Genomic DNA, 23,024 nt, shown 5'->3' with positions numbered 1-23,024 from the left:
GGCGAGTGCACTCTGGCCTTGTTTCGGTATATCAGAACGTATGTGAGCTCTTGGGATCGGATTTGTATCTTGACCAGAAGAGATGGAAAATGCACTACTTGTGCCGCTAGCGTCATACGAATGGACAAGCAGAGACGTTTGCTGGAAATTCCTTGCCCTTCTCTGTGGCGGTGAGGAGCGGGAAGTGAGTATGCGGTGTATTACATCACCTTTCGTATCCGCGCCCCAATGATTTGCGATAATTTCAGATAATGGATTGGGCTGTAGCACGTCGCGCGGCGACCAGAGCGATGATGAACCTTTTCTTTCGATGGCAGCAACCGCCGTAGTCTCTACCATGGTCTCCTGGCTCACGATGCCATCCATCGTATTGTTGCGCAACAGCCCTGTTGTCTGCGAAAAGCCAGAGTGCTGGTACCTAATACGGACCTGTAGGAAATCGAGCTTAGTACCGCCCAGATGATATTCAAGATCTTCAATGAGATCATCAGAACTCTGTCTCCTGTGGCGCTTACTTCTGCTACTGCATCGAAGGGCAGTAGGAAGTAGACGAACATGCACCAGTAGGAGTAGCCTCGAGCCAAGATAGAGGGTGGTCCTTATGTTGAAGGTTAGATCCACACAAAATAGACTTTTAATGGGATTCAAATTGGATCAATGTTAGGAGTGAGTCTGGAAGGGCGTATACCTTGCGCATGCCTTGTCGTCTATGACTTCAATGACCTCGCTGTTGTCTGTGGGAAGTATTCCAATCGACAAATTGTAGAGACAACCGTATTCTAACGCATCTGTACGTAGAAGGATACTATGGTCAGTACGTTTCAAATTCACGGACGAATTCCTCCGAGACATTGCCTGGCATGTAATGGACCTGTCGATCATACCTGGTAAGACTAGGCTGTCATTGTAATCATCTCGCGCTTGAGGGGAAATTCTAGACTGATGATTTGGTGCGCTGAAATGGCTAAGCTGTGTTGAAAGCTGCACCGCCGCCTATAGCGATGTAACTCCATTCTCCAGAGCTTTGATTTCCGGAGTGACTATCACTTTGGGCACGAGCATGAATGGCTTTTCCGCAGACTGACCAGGCGAGCCCGAGTGCGAAGCGCTAGAGTGACCTCGTTGTGATTTTTCTCCAGTTTCGAGTACCGAATGAGAACTTTCTTCTCTACAACTTGCAATAGAATTACCGAGGCTTTGCGCGTTCAAGTTGAATACACTCTGAGAACTTTGAAGGCGTGGTGATGATTGACTTTCCTCTCGTCCCATAATGTAAGCCATTCGAGATAATGGAGTCGGAGTTTGAGGCCTAGATGTGTTGGCACAAGCAGCTAAGATTATGTCTTTCCTGTTGCCGCCCCTTTCGCGCTCGCTTTTCAAGTCTTTGTGGTCTGTGATCAGCTGCCTGGCTCTTTGAAGCAGAAAGTTTGGGCTTCTGGTTGTTTTGCAAGGCGACGGGCTCATTCGAGGACGCTGATTACGCAGACTTGTACAAGAGTCGGTTCTGTAGAACTCGAATGCGAGATCAGTAACTCTATTGTGTTCTGAAACCAGTTAGCAAGTCTGGCCATTGAGGCACCATTTTAGATAAGCGTCGAGACATTCTGTATGCTTATATCGAGTCAATGAAGAGGCCTTGGTCCGCAGCAAGTTACTTACGGTTCGACTGGAAGGGATTGACGGGATTCACTGGTTGACATTGCTCATACCCTTCCAGAAGGTTGACCATTGAAGTAGAGGCGTGCTCAAGTGCCTTGTTCTCTCTGGTCTTTGGTACAGCGAGGGATGTGTTCCGCCCTGGTGGCTCCGACATGCTGTCCATGCTTGCATCAGACTTGAAGCTTCCAGCGCTGTCACATCGTGTGTCACATCGTGTGGCCGATGGCAGCTGGTAACTTTTATCTGTTGTGCTTGAGCTCACGGAGCGCTTGACGATCTGCAGTGGCTTCGGTATGACCTCATCCTCAACAGAACGGACATATCGATGGTTACTTCGGTGATTTCGCGGAAAGGATCCGGTCATGTCGACGGTAGCCGTGGCTGACAGGGACGTTAGCAAGAGCTTTGGACGCAAAGCGGTACCGAGGTCGGATTCAGAACAATGTCCACGGTCAGGTACGGTGATCTTGCTGACTGGACGGCTTGTGTACGGCTTGCAATTGGTATGGTAATGAGAAAATGTATCCGAAGTGTATTTGCAAAGATTACTGCTAGTCATGTACGTCGTTCTTCCACAAAACGTCGAGCTTGGACAACACTCGAACTGTCCGCTCTGATGATGTCCGGGTATATTAGGATTAGGTCAAGTTGGGTTTAGTTTCAGCGCTTGACGGTCTTGATCAAGGCCCTCTGACCTGCTCTCATCGTCACGTCCCATCTCCCCGAAGAAGGCGAAGAGGGGAGGAACGCCTGTTTCGCAGTTGCTTCCGTCCTAAACCAGTTTCTAGTCCCTGCGGGTTCCCAGGGAAAGTGCTACCCTTCGCGGGGCAAGGTACACACAACTTGCACTAGAGCTGTGGAACTCCTTCGGTGGCAGTCACTAAGGTATAGCACCAAGGGTTCTAAGGAGGTTTTGTTTTGTTCCTTCGACATCTGCTTCCTCCATGCTGATGAAATTGATCTGTCGGTACACCCTCGTTAGTAATAGCCCATGATTTCAAAGCTGGGGAGATTGACACAACGTCGCTGACTAACCACTTCATCTGCCGCCCCGGCGTTTCCAAACAAGACCGGCTCTGACAAGCTAGTCGCGATACCTCTCTTGACCCTCTCTTCCCAAACACCGTCCCAGTTCCACTCGTCAGGACGCTTTGGTGCGGCCGATGTCGATGTGGCTGAACTTGTCTCAGCAGTTCCGCTTGGTGAAGGACTTGTAATGGTCTCATCTATTTTGATCGAATTCGAGTCCAGATCAGACTTTACAGAAGCGGGGGAAGAAGTCACATTGGCAGCCTGTTGTCGCCGATGAGTGCGCCACGCATGCCAGGCGCCCGGATTGCCAGCCGCCTCAAGTGGGACTGAGTCAAGAACGTTTGCATCATCAAAGGTGCTGCGGATGTACCGGAGAACCTCGTAGGTTGAAACGTCCCGCCTGGCGGCTGACCTGCTGCAGTCAGAAGCCGCATCTGCGTTGGCTTCGGTGGTAGACTCCGGCGTCCCTTCCGTCCCTCCGCCATTCTTGGTCCCATCTTCGGATCTGTTTCCGGTCTGGACCTTGCGAGTGTCCGGTGGGGGCGTCATCTGTAGCGACGCAGGCGGCCTTCCTCGTTGATCGCCACTACCACGCTCCCCACGGGACCGACTGGCCCTACCAAACCAGTGCGGGAAGCCATGACGTAGACTGAAGCCTCCGGGCGGGAGGCGCTCCTCGTCGGTGGCACTGACGGTACCGTTGTGCTGGACGTCGGTGCTGTACATGTACGTGGTAAGAGGCGTGATAAGGGGGTGGAACATGTCTGTGGAGAAGGTAACCAGGGGCGGCAGGTTCGGATACGAGTCCGGGAAGGAGACCTGGAAGCGGAGGACGGCGTTGGCGTATGGACCTACGGAAAGAACCGAGACATGAGATGTCAGTACTTCTACACACTCACTTTCTCCCTCCATATCACCAACAAGGCGGCTTGGCTTCTGTCCATCTCCATTGGATTGCCTGACTTGGGCTTGCCAATAGTGACTGCGCTGGAATTACCTTTGCGTACGAAGATCACGCCCGACCACAGATTCGGGTCACCGGGCGTGAGACTGACGAAGACGCCATTTGGACATGCCTGTTTAAGACCGGCACTGTGTGAAACCGTGGTCATTAGCCCGCTGGCCCTTTTAAATGATCCTCCACGAACAGGCCCAGTTTCCTGGTGGCTTGCGTGCTGTGCTTGGGGCTCTGTATGGTACCTACAACTCGGCAAGGAGATGCTGCCGTCTAACAGCGGGCAGGTTGCCCATCCGGGAGAATGGCATGGATGTTGTCATTGGCCTCGGGGGGATTACCGTGTTACCCGGTGGGAATGTTGACCGGGATGGAGGTTCTTTTTGTCGGAGAATGTTTGTCCTGTATTTGGACACACAGCATGCGGGGGGGCGGGTTTCTCGCTGACAAGGACTTGTGAGGAATTCTAGGTCTAAGTTTGTGAAACAAGAAAAACCCTGCAGATTCCAGAAGGCGATTAAACGGAGAGTCCTTCCAGAAAGTTTTGATAAAGTGGCGTGGGTGTAGAGGTAAGGTGAGCGGTTGTGAGGCGATCGAGATGGTGAGGTTGGAGCTATGGTCATGGAAAGATCGTCTGCCCCTGACGGTGAATGAGACACTACCTCTGTAGTGTAGCGGGTGCTCAGGCACGAAAAGCAAGGAGAAGGGTTAGGGTTATTGATGATATGTAATGCAAATGTATTCCGCATATGACACTGTACTGCCGGGTACTTCCCATACATTAGCGCTGCAGCCCGTGTCTTTCATCGAGCTGTGGAGATCTCCCGCCGGCACTGTTCAAGTCGACAACACTCAGACATAGGCAGCGGAATTTCTTCCGTGTCTCTGTCAAGAAATCCATCCTAGGCTAGACCACGAAAGATGAGAGCAGCTGAACAGACCAAGGAACAGATGGGAAATTTTGGGTTTGCCAAGTACATTCGGAACCAAAGGACTTCGAACGCGACAAACGCAGCAAGGCGCCTGGGCTTTCGGGCTTCCCGTCTCTACATAGAGGTAGTACCTAAGTACCCATGCTCCATGCTACAGGTCGACCGGCACCGGTACGGCGGCGACATGAATGATAATGACGGCATTGGCATTCATCCTTATGATTTTACCAAACCCTGGAGGAACAATCACAGAACGCTGAACTCCCGTCCACGGAAGCACTGTGCCTTACAGACAGTGCCCAATGTCGACGCTAGATGGCTTCGAGGCTAGACGGGAGTCTTAGATGGACGGCTTCTTCGATCCGAGTGGACAAGAGGGGAGCCTCAGGAGTCGTCGTCAGGGAAGACCTCCGTTGAGGTAGGTGGATCCCCGAGTACCCGGGCCCGTTCTTGCCCGCCTTCCATCCAGGAGGGTGGCCCGAGGGCCAGGTCGGAATCTCCGCCTACCTAGCTCCACGTGTCGCCAAAGTGGGTCGAGGCTCCTCCTTCTCCGGGCTCCTGGGCATGGAACTGGGTCACTGGACTTCGCATTCGCAGACCGCAACCCACCCGACCACGGCCGGACAAGGGACACTTCACCACCTCCACTTTGCTGCGCAGGCACCGCACGCTAGAAGGATATTGGATCACAAACTTCCATCATGGTACACTCCGGCGACTGGGTTAACCTTGAGCTGCCAGCGACCAAGACCACAGCATGTGTTGAAACCCAAACACTGAGCTCGGCGAGATCCCCGGATCCAACCAGAGCCAACCAGCCAGCCACCGGCTTAGGACCCGACCGGCCTGTTATTTGGTCGTTGTCTTGAAACCCCACCTCTCTGTTCTGGTCTTGGTGTTGTTCCGTCACGGCTTTGTACGATACAGGAACCCATCGAAAGGGAAACGCAGCGAAGTCGGCCACCACATCAGAAAGAAGGCAACCTTTAGCCTTGCCATCCACCGGCCATCTGGGCCCTTTCGCTCTCCTTGACCGCCTCTTACAACAGCGCACTTTACACAACCCACGGCTCCATAATACTGTCGTCATACCATGCTAAAGTAAAAGGTCCCTTTTTTGTACACAATGCCATTTCCAATTCCCAGGTACCATCTACCAGTACAACCTGAAACGGCGGCCAATGTAACATCACCATACTATCATACACACCGTCCGTGTACGGAGCTTTTCTACCAGAGCCCCATCAGATCCTTATGCAATTTCCTCGCTTCAAAGAACCACCGAGTCCATTGTAGATACCCCTACCGCCTTGCACACCCTTGCTCATGAGGATACTGTACAACTACCCTTATAACGACCAGTCTGTATGCTGTCGTGAATACGACGTGCTCGAGCCCGTGCGGTGCCTTCGTATACAGCAAGCAAAACCATTTAGCCTGAACAGGTGAGCAGATGAGAAGACCCGGCGCAGCTTCGCGAGTTCCTACCCATAGCCATTGGAAGAAACCGTACGAGAGCCGGAAGATGTCGGATGGGGAAACGATGCGTCCGCACCCAAGAGCTTGCGCGGTAGCTTAACGTCTAGACCCAAGTCGGGCCTCGATCTTGGTACGTTCCTGCTCCTTGAGCTGGGCCAACTCTTCCCTGGAGGCGTCGTAGCGCGCAGTCACCTGATTGAAGGGGTTGTCTGGGTGCTTCTCGAACTCCTTCTTGATCTTCTCCTTCTTCTGGTTCAGGCGCAAACCTTGGCCACTGCCGTCCTTCTCCATCTCTGCAAGTCGTCGTTCCTCAAACGCCGCATATGCTGCCTTGAAGCGTCTCTCGGGATGCCGGTCAATCTTGTCAACGGCTGAAGATGTGGTTAACGACAACGCATCCAGAGCGTTGTCAATACCCGAGGCGTTAAGAGCTGCAAGAGGGCCACTGCCGTCATCGTCCAGCTGTGACAGGTCAAGACCCCTTGTCTTCCTGACCGCCGTCTTTGCATTCTTGGGTTGCGTACGCCCCGGGGTATTCTTCTCTTCCTCCTTCAGAAGTGCCTCTTTCTCTGCCTTCTTGCGCGCCGCCTCGGCCTTTTTCGCGGCTTCGGCCTCCCTGTAAGATAGCTCGTGGTCAGTACCAATATTCGGGTCAACTTTATCGCGAATGTCATGGTCCATCTGTGCAAATGTGCGCGCTTTGCACGTCGCCATCGGACTCCTCCACTCTCCCCACCCAACCAGCGTATATGTCTTTCCCGTACTGTAGGGAGAGCGCATCGAAGGCAACTTTGCAGTCGCGCAAGGGCCTGTGATAGTGCACACTGGATAAATGAGCCAAACAGAAGCCAGCTAGACATTTGACCAGCATCATATCATGGTGGCATGCAATGCGACGCCTCCACAAGGTTGCACAGAGGTCCCGCGGACATCTTCCGATAGCGAGTCGGAACGCGTTCCTGACGGAGGAAAGTGTCTGTGTAAGGAAAGGCGAACAAGGGTAAGGGTGCCTCGATGGACGAGGCGAGACTTTGAAGGAATGTAGGGGCCGAGATACGGAGGCATGAGATGTCGCACGGGGGCACGGAGCCTGCTGTTGAGCGAGGATACAGCCCCCTCTCCTCATGTAGCGTCGGAAGGCCGACGACAAGGGCCAAAGAACGGACCGGTAAACATAATCGGCAGAGTAACGTGAAACCGAACACCAGGCTTCATGTTGGAACTTACTTCTTAGCGTTGCTTTTGGCTCCCTTATCCCACTCGGCGGCTTCGGCAGCGGCCTTCTTTGCGTCTTCGGCAGCAGCCTTCTGGGCCGCAGCGTCGGCCTTGCGCGCCTGGCCGGCCGCCTTCTTGCTATTGTCCTGGCCCTTCTTTCCAGCCATCTTCTTTTCTTGTGTTGTTTGTGTTCGAATCCTTCACTGTCTTCGAGACTGTCGGTAGCCCGGTCCTAGCCTTGTTGGGTTGCGCGGACTGGCCGATGGGATCAGCACTTGGTGTGGTTGTCTTGGTTTCGGGGTGGCAGGGTTATCGAATTTTTTGCGCGTATGGGCGTGACGACAAGAATACGGGCTAACTATCGATGCGGCTTCAATCTGTTCGCTGGCGAGTGTCTTGCTGTTGGTTTTTTAGTGTGTGCAGGTCTCAGCCGAGATGGATCTACACAAAGCAAAGTTGGATGTCGAGTTGTCGACGTCTTCCTTAGTCAGTGTGGGGTTAAAGTCAAAGGTCAAACAAAGCCAAGCGCGCAATGCTGCTTGTAGTGTCGAACGCGTTGAGGGAGGTGACATTTGCGACTATAGGTGCCCTTTGGTGGGGCCAAAGAACCACGAGGCTCCAAGACATTCCGTCCATGCCGCCTTCTGCTGTGACGTATTCGCCGGATGTTACTTGCGGTACAGAACCGAAACGTACCTGCCCGGCAAAGCAAACCTCCTCTTGCTTGCTCTGCATTACGTTCCCATCTCGAACGGCCCGAATATTACAGTCGTACGGTAAATTACACACACTGGGTCACCACTACCCTACTGCGATAAGCATCCCAGCAAACCTAACATGTGCGAACCTTCAACGCGATACCACCTGCATGCACCTGCCCCTACCAACGAGTGCTCTGCGTTCTTGTGTAAAGCTTCAGTTCCTGTCGATACAATGGAGCATCTTTTTGAATACATGACATTGTCCAACTTACCTTGGGCGCAATGATGACTTGAGTTTGTTGATGTTTGATTCAAGTTGGTGAAGTTATCGGGACGATAGGAAGACAGAACATACCGCAATCACCAGTACCAGGCCAAGCTAACACAACCACTTGATTCGAACCAAGGCTGACGATGAGCGTCCATAGCATAATATCACGACGCCCAATTGTATGAATGCAGTGATCTCATAGGTTATGGGCCTTGCGCCGCAGAGGTCGCTCTGCTTAGCCATCAGATTGCCGTCCACCATCTCCGTGGCTTGATGGCCTCGCTGGCCTAGGCTTAGGCTGGATGCGATGCACGACTTCTTTTGCCTAACCAGATAGTATTGAAGTTGAAAGTTGACTACACCTCCTTTGAATTCTGTACCACCTCGGCCTACCATCGATGCTGCGCATGCAGTGAGAAGTCGGAGAGGATCGGCAAGGTCCACCCCCACAGACAAACACCAAGCTAGGTACCTATTGCATTGGGACCATACGAAAGGTTTCAACAAAAATGGTGTTCTTTCCCTTTCCTCTCAAGCATGCATTGCCGAGGCGGAGAAAAGCCTCATTTCTTGTTGGTCATGGTCTAATATCGGATGATTTCCTCAGACTTGAGCCCCATGGGCTGCCCGGATCTTCTCTTAGCTTTCTGTAATTTCATGATTTCATGGTGTTCTTGCTGGCCGAGGCTACTGCGCTCGAGCGTCTTCGCGATAACAAATATTCAAAAGGCTGTACCTCCAAATGATCGCAATTCAATGGTTCAAGAATCTGGATATAATTGAGTCTGGGCGATTCGAAACGTCCACATTAACTTCTCACCCGCTTCTCTTGAGGTCCCAAAATGAATACAATTTCCTCGGCCATTACCTGCAAACCTGATGTCTGCGTTCTTGAAACTTCCTGACCCGAGCTGTCTGACCTACGATGGTGCCATGCTACGGAGTCACTGAGTCGACAGCTAAGATACCTCTAGTGGTGATGTAAGGATGTACCTCGGGCGGTGTGCCCGAACCGCCCATGTTGGGTTACACAGGCACAACAGGTCATAGCAGCAGTGATTACCGCACACCAATGAGAGTGAAGTCTGAGGTGGTCTCTCCTCGAACGAGATCGGTTTGGGTGAATGCATCCCCGAACCGCGGGTATAAGACCAAAAAAGTTAGATCTAGATAGTTAGAAGGCAAGGCAGTAGGTAAAGGTACCACCACCACCTGGGACCATAACGTTTGTTGTCTTCACTGGTCTGATTTTCAGTTCTTATCCTATGCGAGGCTTGGTTATCATCATGTCATTCAATGCAGTTTGATTCAACCTTGTCATTTGAAAATGGGATCACACGAGACATCATCTAGTTCGTCAACGTCAGCAAACCCCTTGTATTCTCGTATATCGATGTCGAGGGTTCTTGTGCAGTTTGCGCAGGTATCTGGCGCAGTGGAATTGACTGTTGGTGGGTAGTAATAGCAGTTTTCGCTAAAGGTAGGGAACTTAAAATACCCTGTAGATCCCCCATAGCTGATGCTATCTGTTTCTCCTGCGGGCTGTCGGTTGGTTGTCAGTTCTACTTCGGCTCCGGCCCAACGACTCTCATCTGACCTATAGTTCACAGTTATATTGTGTTAGGAGCACATGCCCAGGTACAACATTCATCAACTTTGGTATCTGCGGGCGTGTCCTCGCCCTTGCGAAAATTCTGTTCCGATTCAGCCGGCCACAGAAAGGTGTGGCAGTCCATTGGGGGGCAAGCTGTTCCGTACCAAACTTCACAAAATGTGGTTCGAAAAGGGACTGGTACCCATATCAAGACACATCACCTCTTTGAGTGAACTTGCTTCATGTAGACATAGTTCACCAGGTTTTCTTTCATTCCCCCCCCGCCTTTTTCTTGATGAGCGATGATTCTTACAGCAAGGGCCTTTTACAAGCGTCCGGCCATAAAGACTAACGCTAGACAATGTGTAGGGGTCATATGAACAAGTGATGATTCTCTTGATAGTTGATTAGCAAAGTGCTTACGACTCCCTGGTGTGATACCACGGATAATCTATCTTTCGTGGTGAGTCTATTGGGGTGATCTTATAATCAATTTCATTTTTTTGAGCTCACCAGGATGAATTGACAGTTGCATTGACGTGTGTAGGTCTGCTTGAGCCTCCTGTTGATTAACGAATCATCACGGCTGACACTGGCAAAAAATCTCGGTTCTAGTTGATCTAGTGCGAACGCACATCAAGTTGCAAGGCTGATGTAGGAGGGTTTGTGGACTTCCCCTTTTGGCGGTACCCCCGACTATGAACATCAGTGAATGGTCCAGTCACTGGAGAGTTGGCTTAACTGACCGACGGCCCGAGAAAAGCTATCTACAGTAGGATATCCGTTAGCTGAATTCAAGTCCATACATGCCGTCCCCAAGAAAGTGATCGAATGACAGGTCACCTAATCGAGCCTAATTATCTGTATGTGAAACAGATTGGGTATCGAGTTTTGGATGATGTTCTTCACACCCGTTCCTTAACACTGAAGAGTATCAGAAAGACGAACTCATATAGAGTCAAGTAAAGACGATCTTGCATCCCGAGATTCATCTCACCACTTGGCACGATAAAATAAAGTGCTGTCCGCATAAGGTAGGTGGTCAGACGATGAACAACAGCTACAGTCGGGGGAATCAAAGGTTTACAGATGTAGCATACGCTTGTTCAGTCAACGTTTGCCTGTCCTATTCCTGGAATATTCTTGTGACACCCATGTCGGTCAACCGAGTGTACTCGAAGAGGAGTTTGTCCGAGAGTAACGATTTCCAAACTCATCCTTTCACAACCAGGCTGCTCGACGACTGGGCCTGAGCTCAACGACCGGTTTCATCAGCGGCCGTCTATGAGCACTCGATAGCATCCCAAGTACATTGCGCAGTGACGGTCGACATGTCATTGTCTTGCTGCTCTCGAGCTAGCCCTTTCCTAGCAAAATCCGAGTTAGCAAGTTGCCCATATCATATGCAAGCGACGCCGAAGTTCGGGCCTAAGACATCTCAATAGCGTCCTGCGAGACGCCCTCGAGATGTAAACCCTAGTCGTTAATCTGCTTGCTGATGAAGCCGATGATGGGCGCGGGCGGCTACTATCTTGCGATGTCTTTGCAAGCTCCTTCAGCAGACCGACACGGCTTGCGCCCCAACAATCACCGGTGCTCGTGATGGTTCCTCGCTAAAAGCCGACCTAAACCCGCAAGCAGTAGTGGTTCCCGCTTGTTGATCACACTAGATCACCTCGAAGTCATGTTGGCGAGGTGAGACCACCTGGGGCTGCACCGCAACAGAGCAACTAGACAGCACAATCATGCAATTTCTTGCCAGAATGAATTAAGTTAGCAATGGGTCTTAGACGGTCCACTTCCAACCGTTGAGAAAGTTGAAATAGGTGGAGGTAGTAATCCTTTGTTTGTAGCTATATCCCGTTGCAGTAGGTGCCGTGGGATGGATGGTGGCGCTCGCATCAATGCCGAACAAAATAAAAGGGATGGATACCTCTAGTTATCCAGCGAAACTCGTACGCAGTACCATAGACTCCGGAGCCGGAGGTGCCTGCCCGGCTGCGACGTAGAGGTACATATTGTAGGCATTTGGATTGCTCGCAACAGGCAGTTGCGAATCCTTAGAGCTAGAGGTACTATGTATCTAGGTACCTCTACTGTGCAGTGTACCAGTACAGTAAAAACCCCTGCTTTTGCAAATAATTCCGGCAGCCAGATTTTCTAGCAAAAGGGGGGGTTTTGCAGAAGAGGGTGCGTACGCACGGACCAGAAATGGACCTCTTAGCCAGTGGATGACTACCAATGGACTAAAAGAGTGGGCCGCCTGGAGCAGCCGCCCCCCCGGTACAAGGGTATAAGTGTGCTCTCCCACCAAAACCAGACCCCTGCTTTTGCAAATCCAGGCCATCAGCATTGCAATTAGCAGTTAGCAGTCTTTACCACTAGAGGGAATGCGGGCAACCGAAATCTTTAGCAAAAGGGGGGGTTTTAGCAAAAGGGGGGGGGGTAGCAAAAGCAGGGGTTTTTACTGTAATGTGGTCGGGTATAGAGCGCAGGTGCCCACTGGGGCGGGCAGCCCACCGCACAGGACTCCAGTTGTCAGGCAACCTCTCAGCTTTGACTCAACTAGACCTTTTAACATTAACATTCAACAACTCGATAGCCTGAAACTGTGATTTCTAAAGCCATTATCACCATCCGTTTCGATCGTACGTTCTGAGTCGAGCCTATCGTTTCTCCCTCAATTTAATCCTCGCAACGCTTGTGTCTTTGCCTCATCATATGACGGCCTCTACCTCTAGGCTGTCCCGGCAGCGTTGTCCATGACAAGAACACCCCCTGATGGTACCGTTTGTCTAGTGTACAGTGCCCCTGGCCCAAGTCGTTCTTACATCCTCAGCTGAAAAAAGTTTGGTTGAAAAAATTAATGCCGGGGACATGGCCTCGATCCCTGGCCATAACCATCTTCATCTCCTCACAATCTTGCCTCAGTCCTATGTATTTTTATGGGATTATTAAACCCCTACTAGCAGAAACTTTCTTCAAGCTTAATTCCAAGACTCGAAAAACCCCACCGGAGCTGAAGTTATATTAGCATTTCTTAGGTGACTTTTCAAAGGTTTCTAACAGCCCTATATTTAAGGCTATAAAAACAGCACCTTTAGGGCACCCTAATACCTACCTATACCTCCAAAAATACAGCATCATGATTTCCGAATCCTTACGGCCTACTATGCAGTAGTACCAACGAACACAAAGTACCTCTACCTTGACAATGAGCTTCCCGCAAGAAAGTTCAACTTACATTACCGTTACATTATCGTCCAGACAGTGCAGCTGCAGGCTACCTAGGGATGTACGGTAATACAAAGTCTTCTCATCCACATAGAGGTAGGTAGCTATAGCGGCCCCAAACACAACCTTTAGCGCTTCTCCATAGCGTTCGGAACGAGAAACTTTTTCAATTTCATACATGAAACATTGCTGACATGCAACATCCTTGTAGAGAAGCCAATATTGAGTGGGTACGTTTTCTATCACCGCTTCCATTTTTCAGGTACTATGGTATGCATACAAATTTGCTGATCTCCAGAGTTTGGAGCTGGGTACAATCTTTTGGGGTCGTCTGGTCGTGTAGCTTTGCCTTCATGAACGGCGGATCCCGTTTTGGAAGTCGATCCAGAGTCCAGACACCGGTCACCCCTCTTCTCGGCAAGAAGCAAGGGCGGGATGGATAAGGATGCCGTAGACAACCCCCATGAGAGAAGGCCATGGAGATGGGTTTTTACAGGGCCTCTCAAACATGTACTTTTCTTCTAGAAGCAGGTTTCCATGCTGTGTCATTGTGCTGTGCCACTGTACTCAAGCACACCAGCAAGTTAGGTCGCCCTTGAGATCTCATGCTACCTACGTATTTGGTCATAATGAAGCTTGTAGAATCAACCAAGCTTTGTGCGTTGACGAAGGTGGGCGTTTGCATATCCGAAGAACAGACAACGACATAAAAGTCATCCGGCACTTCGAATAGACTTTGAACTTTTGATACAAGTCCGGGTTTGTCTGCCGCGAGTACCGATACTTTCTCCTGCTGTAAGGGCAGCTCTGCTGTTATACAGTACATGGTCTAGTATGGCTGGATCGTGCGAATGGATCATCGGGTTGGACGGTTCTTACTCCGAGCATCGCCCCTCGCACTGGCCAATGGAATGGCAGAGATCAACTTTTCATGCCACGTTTGAAACGACAGATGGAAACCCACTCTGCTCCTTTCTGTCGGTAACGGAAGGGTTCCGTCAACGATCACTGGAGGCTTGGCATCAAGAGTTCGGGTCGTCCAGAAGCCCACCACGCGATGATGGGTTGAGGTGGAACTCCCCAACGCCCGGCTCGATGCACACCACCTCTGGGTTGCCGTGCGTCATTTGTGTAACCGGGGGACGCAAGCCGGGTTCCGTCTACAGGTCAAAAGGCGCAACAAACTTCTATGACCTGGTTTCACAGTCGGCTCCCGCCCAGGCGGATCAAACTTTACTACCATGCCCAGCCTCCGGACAAGAACACGGCTTTACTGTTGGCTGGCCGGCACGGCTGAGTACCGTCAAGGGGGGATTGACAAAGTGCTCAAGGGTGAGTCGGACTTAGTGTGAGTGTGGCAGCCTTGTGGTATAGGTAGACCGGTAAGCTGAGACTGAGACCCCCCAACGCACCTTTCCTGGAGATGGCACGCTTGCAATAAGCAAAAAGTGCCTCCCTTGCCTTGCCGGTGTGGACTGCTAAAAAGAACAGCAACTCACCGGTAAGAGCCACGCACCACTGGCAGCCCATGCATCACACTAATTGACCATGACACATTCACGAAATGCCTTGCTAGGTGGGCCTGTCATTGTCAGTGTTGAGAACAGGAAATATAGTGTACAGTATACACTAACCAAAGATGGCGTGAACGGAGCGCTTCGAGTAGTCACCTCGCCTTCTTCCCTCTTGTTCACATGTTGGCACCTAGCAGAGGAGCGATGCCCTGGCTGATGAACACTCGGATTGGTTTTCACAACCATGGGCACCTGGCTCAGCCTGAACAGAACAACGAAGTCATCGGAGCTTGGTCATAATCGCCACGTTACACGCAGGAATCATTCCGGGTTACCGAAAGATCAGCCTCCCTTGTGTGCTGCCAACCCACGATTTCGCATACACGGCAGTCAATGCTCCCCCTCAGTCGCTGATATTTCCACGACGTTCGGCTCTGGATTGAATCAACGACAAAATCAAGTATGGTGATGCACGGGAACAAAGTGTCAATGAGGTGAACACGGCAAGCCCTTACCAAACTGTAGTTACGAGCCAAAGTATTACCTCCCTGCCAAGGTATCGGGCACGACCGGCACAAGTGAAGCTTCGTGACTCTGTAAGTACAGCCACTCGAGTGCCAGATTGTCAGCGACGTGACCCACGGGTTTTTGACTTGCCCATCTCACCACCTAACCTCTATGCGAATCTTCAACCATCGCCCGGTCAGACATCGCAGTATTTTCCAGCACAGTGCATAGTAAAACTTACGGCCCAGGTATAACTCTACACCGGCCACGGCGTGCTAAAGATGCTGGGTTCCAGTGCAACGGGTCGCATCTGTGTTCGGCGGGATCCCATCCCGGACGGATGCCGCGCAGGCCGCGGTAGCGTGCTGTACAAACAAGAAGTACCACTTTGGTCTTCAGCAATCAGATTCAATTTTGCGGAGACGACCGGGTTATCGCTTCGTGGCATCGGCCCATCTGATCTACGGTGGATCCCCTGCAACTGCATACACCAGGGACTGTATGTACATACGCTGGTTAGTGCATAGAATCGGGCTGTCAGAACTGTTTTCCAGCCACAAGTGCATAATTGCATACTGTATGCGATTCCGGACATTTTTCGGTGTACATGCACCATCAGGACCCCGTGTTAAGCACGGAAGACCTTAGTAGGGCGTTAACTTTTGGTGTTGTGGCCTCTGTTTTGCCTAGGTCCTACTGCGTAGTACTTAGTCTGGGGGAGCTTCGGTCTAGTGTAGTGTACTGCGTAGATCTGCTATTTAGTGCATACCATTTTTGTGGCAGTATTATCTATACAATATCAAGGGGGGCGGTACTGTATAGCAGATATGCGTTTGGACGCACAAGCTATGGGGTAGAATAGCGCTAACCCAGCCATTAGACCCTCTTGCTCGTCAGGCATTGACGCAGCGTACGATTTTGTAAGAAGCATACCGCAAGTACGCATTTCCGTCGTAATGGATATGCTCTGTGGACTAGTATGCCAGGATTATAAACGAATCCCGTTGGGAAGATGCTGCATATGTAGCTAAGAGCGGGCTAAAATCGTCCGCATAAGCTGTGAATTCCCCCAAACGAGGACATTTGTTGGATGAGTAGAAGCGGTAGACGGAACTCCCTCCGACGTCACATGGCGCAGAATGGAGATACGGTTAGCTCTCGCGCAAAGGCAAGATGATCTGGCTCCGAGGCTATCGGCGCTTGCTAGGCAAGGTAGCCGTTAGCGAAACCTGCATTGTTGTCACCTACCCAGTGCGCAGGGAATATCACCATCCACTTAGGTAGATCTCGGTTAAGATCAATAGGGCAGCAGGCGATCCAATTCAAAGCGCGGCCATACACCTGCTTGAACTACTGCACGGCGGGAGTACCCAACTTTGCCAACGGTCTTGAGTCCGAACTTAAATTTCCACCTTAGCAGTCTAGTGGCCGATGTTTGCGTGGCTGTTTCGCGCAAAGGACGGAACAGGCAACTTGGAGGGAGCAAAATGTCGACAACCATCCAATCCATATCACATCTTGGCTGGATCATGGCTCTAGCCGTCTGGGACCATCTTGGAAGAGCTCCCCAATCCGTGATGAAAAGGGCATAGCCAGGGCAGGACTCGGTAGGGCCCCTTGCTGGCAGGTCCCTAGGTATGTATGTAAGTCATGGTTTTCCAGGGTCTTGCTTTGTGTCATTGCTCCAATGAAGTGTTCGTTTGAGTCCAATTGATACAAGACGCCAATCTCCTGCAAAGTTCGAGCTGTAAACCAAGCACACCATGGTTTTTCTGTTTCAGTACTTGGCAAGCGCTGGAACAGTGGATCACAACAAGCTTCCGCTCATTGGTATTCATGATGACTGCTGCATCCGCTCTCCTCTTCTCCCTGTTTTCCTCCATGGACGTGGATGTGCGAGCCGATTGTCACACCTCGACCTTCCCTCAACCTAGACTTTGTGGAGAAGCGAGTCAATTCATCATCTTCCTTGTGTCCTTAACTCTACCTGTCTGCATTGCACACCAGTCACGTCTTTTTCATTACTGCGTACATAGCCTTGTCCTATACTCATGCTTCTTGACAGGGCCTGTATCGCAGTCCTTCGGCTTGGAGGCCGGCGTGATAAATCCGTAGCATCTCACATTATCGACGGCACAGTGTGGAAGGAGCTTTGAGGTACCAGCTACTGTATACTATTCCATCATGATGTATTCCCTCTAACACGGGACTTTTTCGCGTGTCGCTGATGAGGCTCCCTGATAGCTGATATCCAGCCTGTTCCTCCTGGTCCGCTACGCCGGATGCAGTTCCACCGACGTGAACCCTTCCTTCTCCCGACTTGTCCGGGGCGTCTTTTCTTTCCGAATTTTGATTCAATTTTTTTTTTCTCTCGCTCTCTCCATTCACCGCCTCCTACCAGACCACCGTCGCGAGCCTCTTCTTAGTTCGCAACAACATTCCGACGTATGTCTAGGGTCGGGCTCGGCGCAAGCTTGTCCACTTCGTCACTTCAGCAATTACCCACGCGAGCCGCGGACTGTGGTCCACCATTGAGCTACCAACACGCTACAGTACTTGGACTGCTGCTGGGGATCCAGGAGAGCAAAGCCTTGCTTCCTCCACACAAGAACCGCCACGCCAACCTCACAGCCTGTCATTCAATCGTCATGCAGTTAGGAAGATTTTCGCTGCTTTGACGAGATTTTGCGGGAAGCGTGGTGCGAAAATGCTGCTGTGATCGGTCGTGCCATGCCTCGATGGGAATGGTCAATTGGCGCCTCACTTTTGATTCGTGACATCCCCCTCGTTTCCAGTGATTGCCTGTCATCATCTCCCTGCCCGTTACCGGTCCCCGGTCGACTAACCCACAAAAGCCATGCACTCAAATACCGAATCTGTGTCATGTAGTGAAGTCAGTACGACAGCTACAGCTTCCATACTCATCCTGACCATGCATAGACAGTACTGAGGCGCGAAGGCACGCATCAATTGCCTTGTGTCTCAATTACCTGGAGGTTCCCCATCAACGTAGCTGAATCATCTTTCACATTACTCCAAATTGTGAGCGCAGGTCTTCACCCTGATGGTCCCGAAGCTGTGGTTCGACTGCAAGCACGGAACAGTGTTTCTCCCATTGAGACGGACGCTGTACGTGCGTGTATGGGCACAACGCACTTATGCGTAGAAATACTCCTGTAGGTACATATATCTTTGGTTCCATTTTAACAACAAATAAAAAGATGCATCTCACCTCGCCCGGACTTTCTAGCATCGCTGCTTGTCTACTCTGTTCCGGACAAGGCAGCTCTTGCGGGCATGCCTATATGTGTATCCCGACCGGTTCAAACCCGTCTGACCTGATCGGCTTACCTGTTCAATTCATTGTCCGAAGGTGATGCAGCCACAGCTCAGGTGGTGGTGGTGGTGGTGGTAGTCAGTCGACGTAAGAGGTTCGTGGGATAAGGCGGTCTACCGGCCCGCTGTCGTGCAAGGTGTTTTCCAACCCAACCGTACTCTCCTGTCAGCAAGCAATAAAGCGTGTCCATCACACGCAGCCCAGCCCGCGCGTTGGAGGTGAATAGGTTGCTGGAGGAGCGACAAAAGGGCCCAGCCGGTCTGGCTATCATACCGCCCTGAGTCTTCTGGACATGAGTTGAAACCGGGAAAGCTGGATGGGTCACGACTCGCGGACGCAGGTAACCGGTCCTCGATCCGAAAAGAGACAAAAGGGACAATTAGACGGCTTTGGACCATAAGGGCAGGCCGGTTAGGTATTCAAGGGAAGTCCGTGGTCGGGGTCTTACAGGCATAGGCCCTACAACTCACTCGACGCGATTTCCACTTCTGTTTTGACTTGTTTTGTACGGACCGCGATATGCGATACGTGGGTACTGAGATTAAGCCAAGCCCAAGGATGGCCACGACCGACCATAACAGCAGCCTCAGGAGTCAGGAGCTCAACATTTACCAACGTAGTGTTACAAAAAGCAATGGTAGACCCAGACATGGATCACACTCGGGAAGCGGCCACTTTACCTTTATGGCGGGTTCCATCCATCAAATCCGCAGCTGAGGGTGGAAAAGGGTAAAGCGATCTGAGGGTGGCGAAAGAAGAAAAGAAGAAAACAAAAAGAAAAGAAAAAGAGAGCAACCAAGAGGAGAGAAGTGGTTGAAACACAAAAAAACCGAACAGCTAGCGTCTACCAGTCCTTAGGTAGGTAGTGTACCAGAGTTAGTGTAGGTACATCGATACGCCTCCATCGTCACCCTTCAGGGTAGCGCTACCTCGAGGGTACCGCCCCAGATCACTGCCATGGGCGGATGTACCAGTGCAGGTAAGACAGAATCTTACAGTTCCACTTGCTGTAGCTGTACGGCGCTGATGTGCACTACTGGTCCATCAATGGCACGCCAGCAAACACTGTGCGCGGGTTCAGCACCGACCATGGATAGCCCTGCATCATCACAGCTCGCACGCTGAGGCCCTGTTCCTTGCCTTGGTACCTGACCTGCTCCAGCTACGGCAGTCCGGGGTTTGGATTTTTTTTCTTTCAAGAAAAAGTAGGATCAACTTGGGCTTTTACTCCTCGCCATGTACAGCACCAAAGTTTCTTGCTTGTCACCGCTGTTTCAACGTTCCCTACGCCTGATTACGGATACGTCCTCCTCGCTCGCTTCTCCTCCAGTCCTGGGGCCCTGTTCCCAATCCCAATAGCCATCATTCATGTACGCAATATGCTTGCCAGCGGCGGTTCCTTCAAGGGGTCCACACAACCTCGTCCTCAACGGATGATCTGGTGACCATGTTGTTCTTCTCAGCCCGTCCGGCGCCTTGGCCGCCTTCTTTTTGGCGATAGCCGCTGGAGATGCTGGCTGACTCGGTCGGGTCCCCTGCCTGGCATGTAATCGTCCATGACTGCCTACTTACGTATATAGCACGTAGTCCCTTGATCAGTCCTCCTCACTCCTTCTCAAATGTATATCCGTCTCACTCCCCCTCCCAGCTTACTCAGTTCATCTCTCTGTCCCTCACGTCCCCTGTCTCCGGTCACTTCGGTATAACGACTCTGTTTGATATATATACGTCCTGTCCCACCCTGCTTCGGCAAGTCATCCGTCAGCCTTGGTCCTTGCTGGACTGGTATCTCAACACGTCTTGACGATTGTCGGTCACTGCCGGCACTGGCCGGCCGCTTTGGAGTCTCTTCCGACAGATCCGTAGGCAGATTCTCTTTTCGGCAACATCTCTGGTCCCAGGCACAATTCAGGCAACATGGCAGTTGGACCTGCTCGTACAGTGGCCGCTGTCAGGCATGGAGTGAAAAAGGCTTCAGAAAAGCCGTCACCACCGCCGTACCCGAAGCGGCAGTTGCTCATTCTCGGTAAGTCTTCATTCATCTTTTGGTGCTTGTGTGACCACCAAAAAGGAAGAGCAAGAAAGCATGGGACAACAGAACTAAGATGGCAATAACAGCCTTGTGCCGGATATGCGAACCCATCGCCTTCATGTCGATCTTCCCCTACGTCTACCACATGGTCAAGGACTTCAACATCACCAATGACGAAAGCAAAATCTCCATGTACGCCGGTTGGGTGACGTCCTCTTTCACCTTGGCCGAGTTTCTGGCGGGCTTCTTGTGGGGACGACTGAGCGACAAAATCGGTCGGAAGCCGGTTCTTCTGACGGGAATGGGCGGCACGGGTCTCAGCGTCATCTTGTTCGGTTTTGCACCGAGCCTTCCAGTCGCCTTGCTTGCCCGTGCTTTGGGTGGAATTCTGAACGGGTGAGTTATCGATCATGGGAGGCACTCGGTATTACTTGGGGAAAGATCGAAATTGAGTTGAACTGAGCTGACACATTGGGTGGGGGGGAGCAGTAACATGGGTGTCTTGCAAACCACTGTTGGAGAGTTGGTTACTGTAAAGGAACATCAGCCACGGGCATACACGGTTATGCCTATTGTGTGGTGCATAGGGTACGGTTCAACACATTCAGAAGAAGCCCACGTCATAGTTTGCAAAGCATGCTGACTCTTTCACAGATCGATTGTTGGCCCCATGATTGGTGGTACGCTTGCAAAGCCAGTGGATTGGATCCCAACCGTCTTCCAGCCCGGGAGCATCTGGGACCGCTTCCCATATTTGCTACCTAACCTCTTCAGCGGCATGTGTGTGTTTTTCGGGCTTGCCGTCGGCTTTCTGTTCCTCGAGGAGACCCACGCCGAAAAGAAGTATCGACGAGACCGCGGTGTTGAGCTCGGCAGATATTTGACCTCTCGGCTTTTCGGAAAGAACAATTGTTTCCGGCGACGACTCCGAAGGGGAAAGAACGGGGAGGATCAGCCTTTGCTTGGCGAAACGGACGAGTCGCTGCCCGGATACCGGACTGCAGATGGATCGCCACAGCTTACTTCGGTCGAGGGCCCGATTATGCAGGAGCCGCTCGATCTTGAGTCGACGGGGGAGATGGTGGAGGCCCAGTCCGAAAAGCCCGAAAGAACTTTTACCAAACCGATCATCTTCATCATCATCAACTACGGCCTTCTTGCTTTGTAGGTCCACATTCTACTGCAACCGACATGTTGAACGGTACTGACAACTTTGTACTCTATAGCCACACCATGACTCTGGATTCTCTTCTCCCGGTCTTCCTCAGCACCGAGCCCACTGGCACCCAAGATGGCTGGTCGCTACCATTCAAGTTCGCAGACGGCTTTGGATACGACACTCGAACTGTCGGCATTATCTTGTCCATCCAGGGTCTCTACTCGATGATCTCCACCTCGTTCTTCTTCCCCCGAATCACCGGTCGTCTCGGTGCGCTTCGCCTGTTCCAGATTATCTCAATGTCGTACCCGTTGCTTTACTTCGCTACGCCCTACTTCGTTCTGCTACCCTCCAGCCTCCGCATGGCCGGCGTCTACATCCTGATCATTTGGAAGTGCACACTCGCCACCATGGCCTACCCCAGCAACGCGATCCTCCTGACCAACTCGGCACCCTCGACCTTGATGCTCGGAACGATCAACGGCGTAGCGGCCTCGATAGCCAGTCTGTGCCGCGCCATGGGACCGATTGTGTCGGGATACCTTTACACAATCGGACTAAGGGCGGGATACTGCGGCATGGTTTGGTGGTTCACGGCCTTTGTGACGATCGGGGCGTCGTTTCTCAGCTTCGGCATTACCGAACCCAGGGGGAGGTTTGATGGGAAAGAGGAGATCGAAGAGCCTGTGCCTGCTGCTGGACATTCGGCAACAACGAGAGATGCGGTCGAACCGGTGGCGGCTGAGCCCACCATAGCCATCAACTTGGACACAAGAACAACCCAAAGAGACTGACATCCGCACGCGGCAAGACTGGCGTATACGACTTTGTTCCGGTCCTTTTTTTTTTTTTTTTTTCGTCTTTTTTTTCCTCTTTTTCTTTCTTTTTGTATGTGTGTGTTTGGATCGGCGCTTGGTTGGGAATATAGCTGGACAGTGACTCTTTTAGGTTTTGCTTTTTTGGGGCACGCATGATATCTCGTATTGAGAGAGCTTGGAGCGTGCCGGTTCTTTCGTGGTTTTCGCATGTGGTCTGGGGTCTGGGTGTTGGGTCTGGGTGTTGGGCATTGTACAAACAACGGTCGTTCGCTTATCTTCGTATACCCCGTATATCCGGTGTTTTTGTAAGGGATTTGGAGAGCTTGGCAAAGAAAGGAAATTGGAGTCGGTCGCTTTTTCTAAGGATGTACGGCATACGGATGATACCTCTTTTTGTATTTTTTCAGCTTTCAATGCGATTGTACACTATACTGTACACATGCCTCGCTCGTAGTCTCGAAAGGGTGCTTGCTGGATGAGCTTATCAAACCGGTTCTTCTGATGTGTAAATAAAGCCAACGTGTTTCCCCTTTTGAAATGCTCATATGCACATTAGAATATTCTCCTTTTGATAATAGGATATAC

At 51.4% G+C, this 23,024-nt stretch overlaps 5 protein-coding genes across 6 annotated transcripts; 1 reads left to right on the top strand and 4 right to left on the bottom strand.

Annotated features, from left to right (window-relative positions):
* Window positions 1-921: 921 nt before the first annotated feature.
* On the bottom strand, window positions 922-1,907 carry NCU07664 (hypothetical protein). Its single transcript, XM_957213.2, has 2 exons — window positions 1,660-1,907; window positions 922-1,544 (listed from the first exon to the last, which is right to left on the bottom strand). Exons 1-2 carry the CDS (start codon window positions 1,820-1,822, stop codon window positions 994-996), a joined length of 714 nt encoding a protein of 237 aa, XP_962306.2. The 5' UTR covers window positions 1,823-1,907; the 3' UTR covers window positions 922-993.
* A 118-nt stretch (window positions 1,908-2,025) lies between these two features.
* On the bottom strand, window positions 2,026-4,471 carry NCU07665 (ubiquitin-conjugating enzyme). Its single transcript, XM_957214.3, has 4 exons — window positions 3,896-4,471; window positions 3,689-3,783; window positions 2,695-3,542; window positions 2,026-2,620 (listed from the first exon to the last, which is right to left on the bottom strand). The coding sequence occupies exons 1-4, from the start codon at window positions 4,426-4,428 to the stop codon at window positions 2,540-2,542; spliced, it is 1,557 nt and encodes a 518-aa protein (XP_962307.3). The 5' UTR covers window positions 4,429-4,471; the 3' UTR covers window positions 2,026-2,539.
* Window positions 4,472-5,414: 943 nt separating this feature from the next.
* Window positions 5,415-7,832, bottom strand: NCU07666. 2 transcript variants are annotated; one of them, XM_011395948.1, is made up of 2 exons: window positions 7,285-7,832; window positions 5,415-6,881 (listed from the first exon to the last, which is right to left on the bottom strand). In XM_011395948.1, coding segments are annotated over exons 1-2 (729 nt in total). In that variant the 5' UTR covers window positions 7,286-7,832; the 3' UTR covers window positions 5,415-6,153. The 2 variants fall into 2 exon arrangements, with proteins under 2 accessions (XP_011394250.1, XP_011394251.1); XM_011395949.1 differs by having other exon boundaries at window positions 5,415-6,673.
* Window positions 7,833-14,094: 6,262 nt separating this feature from the next.
* On the bottom strand, window positions 14,095-15,659 carry NCU16786 (hypothetical protein; the record flags this gene model as incomplete). Its single annotated transcript, XM_011396088.1, has 5 exons — window positions 14,095-14,232; window positions 14,485-14,547; window positions 14,707-14,848; window positions 15,335-15,458; window positions 15,605-15,659. 5 exons carry the CDS (start codon window positions 15,657-15,659, stop codon window positions 14,095-14,097), a joined length of 522 nt encoding a protein of 173 aa, XP_011394390.1.
* Window positions 15,660-19,817: 4,158 nt separating this feature from the next.
* On the top strand, window positions 19,818-22,968 carry NCU07668 (MFS multidrug transporter). The gene is made up of 5 exons (XM_957217.3): window positions 19,818-20,456; window positions 20,549-20,858; window positions 20,952-21,050; window positions 21,117-21,626; window positions 21,689-22,968. The coding sequence occupies exons 1-5, from the start codon at window positions 20,348-20,350 to the stop codon at window positions 22,413-22,415; spliced, it is 1,755 nt and encodes a 584-aa protein (XP_962310.3). The 5' UTR covers window positions 19,818-20,347; the 3' UTR covers window positions 22,416-22,968.
* The last annotated feature ends 56 nt before the right edge of the window (window positions 22,969-23,024 follow it).

Source organism: Neurospora crassa, linkage group IV (assembly GCF_000182925.2).
Source record: "Neurospora crassa OR74A linkage group IV, whole genome shotgun sequence".
Taxonomy (NCBI): Eukaryota; Fungi; Ascomycota; class Sordariomycetes; order Sordariales; family Sordariaceae; genus Neurospora; species Neurospora crassa.
The sequence above is the reverse complement of the archived record's forward strand: the minus strand, read 5'-3'. Positions and strand labels throughout refer to the sequence as shown.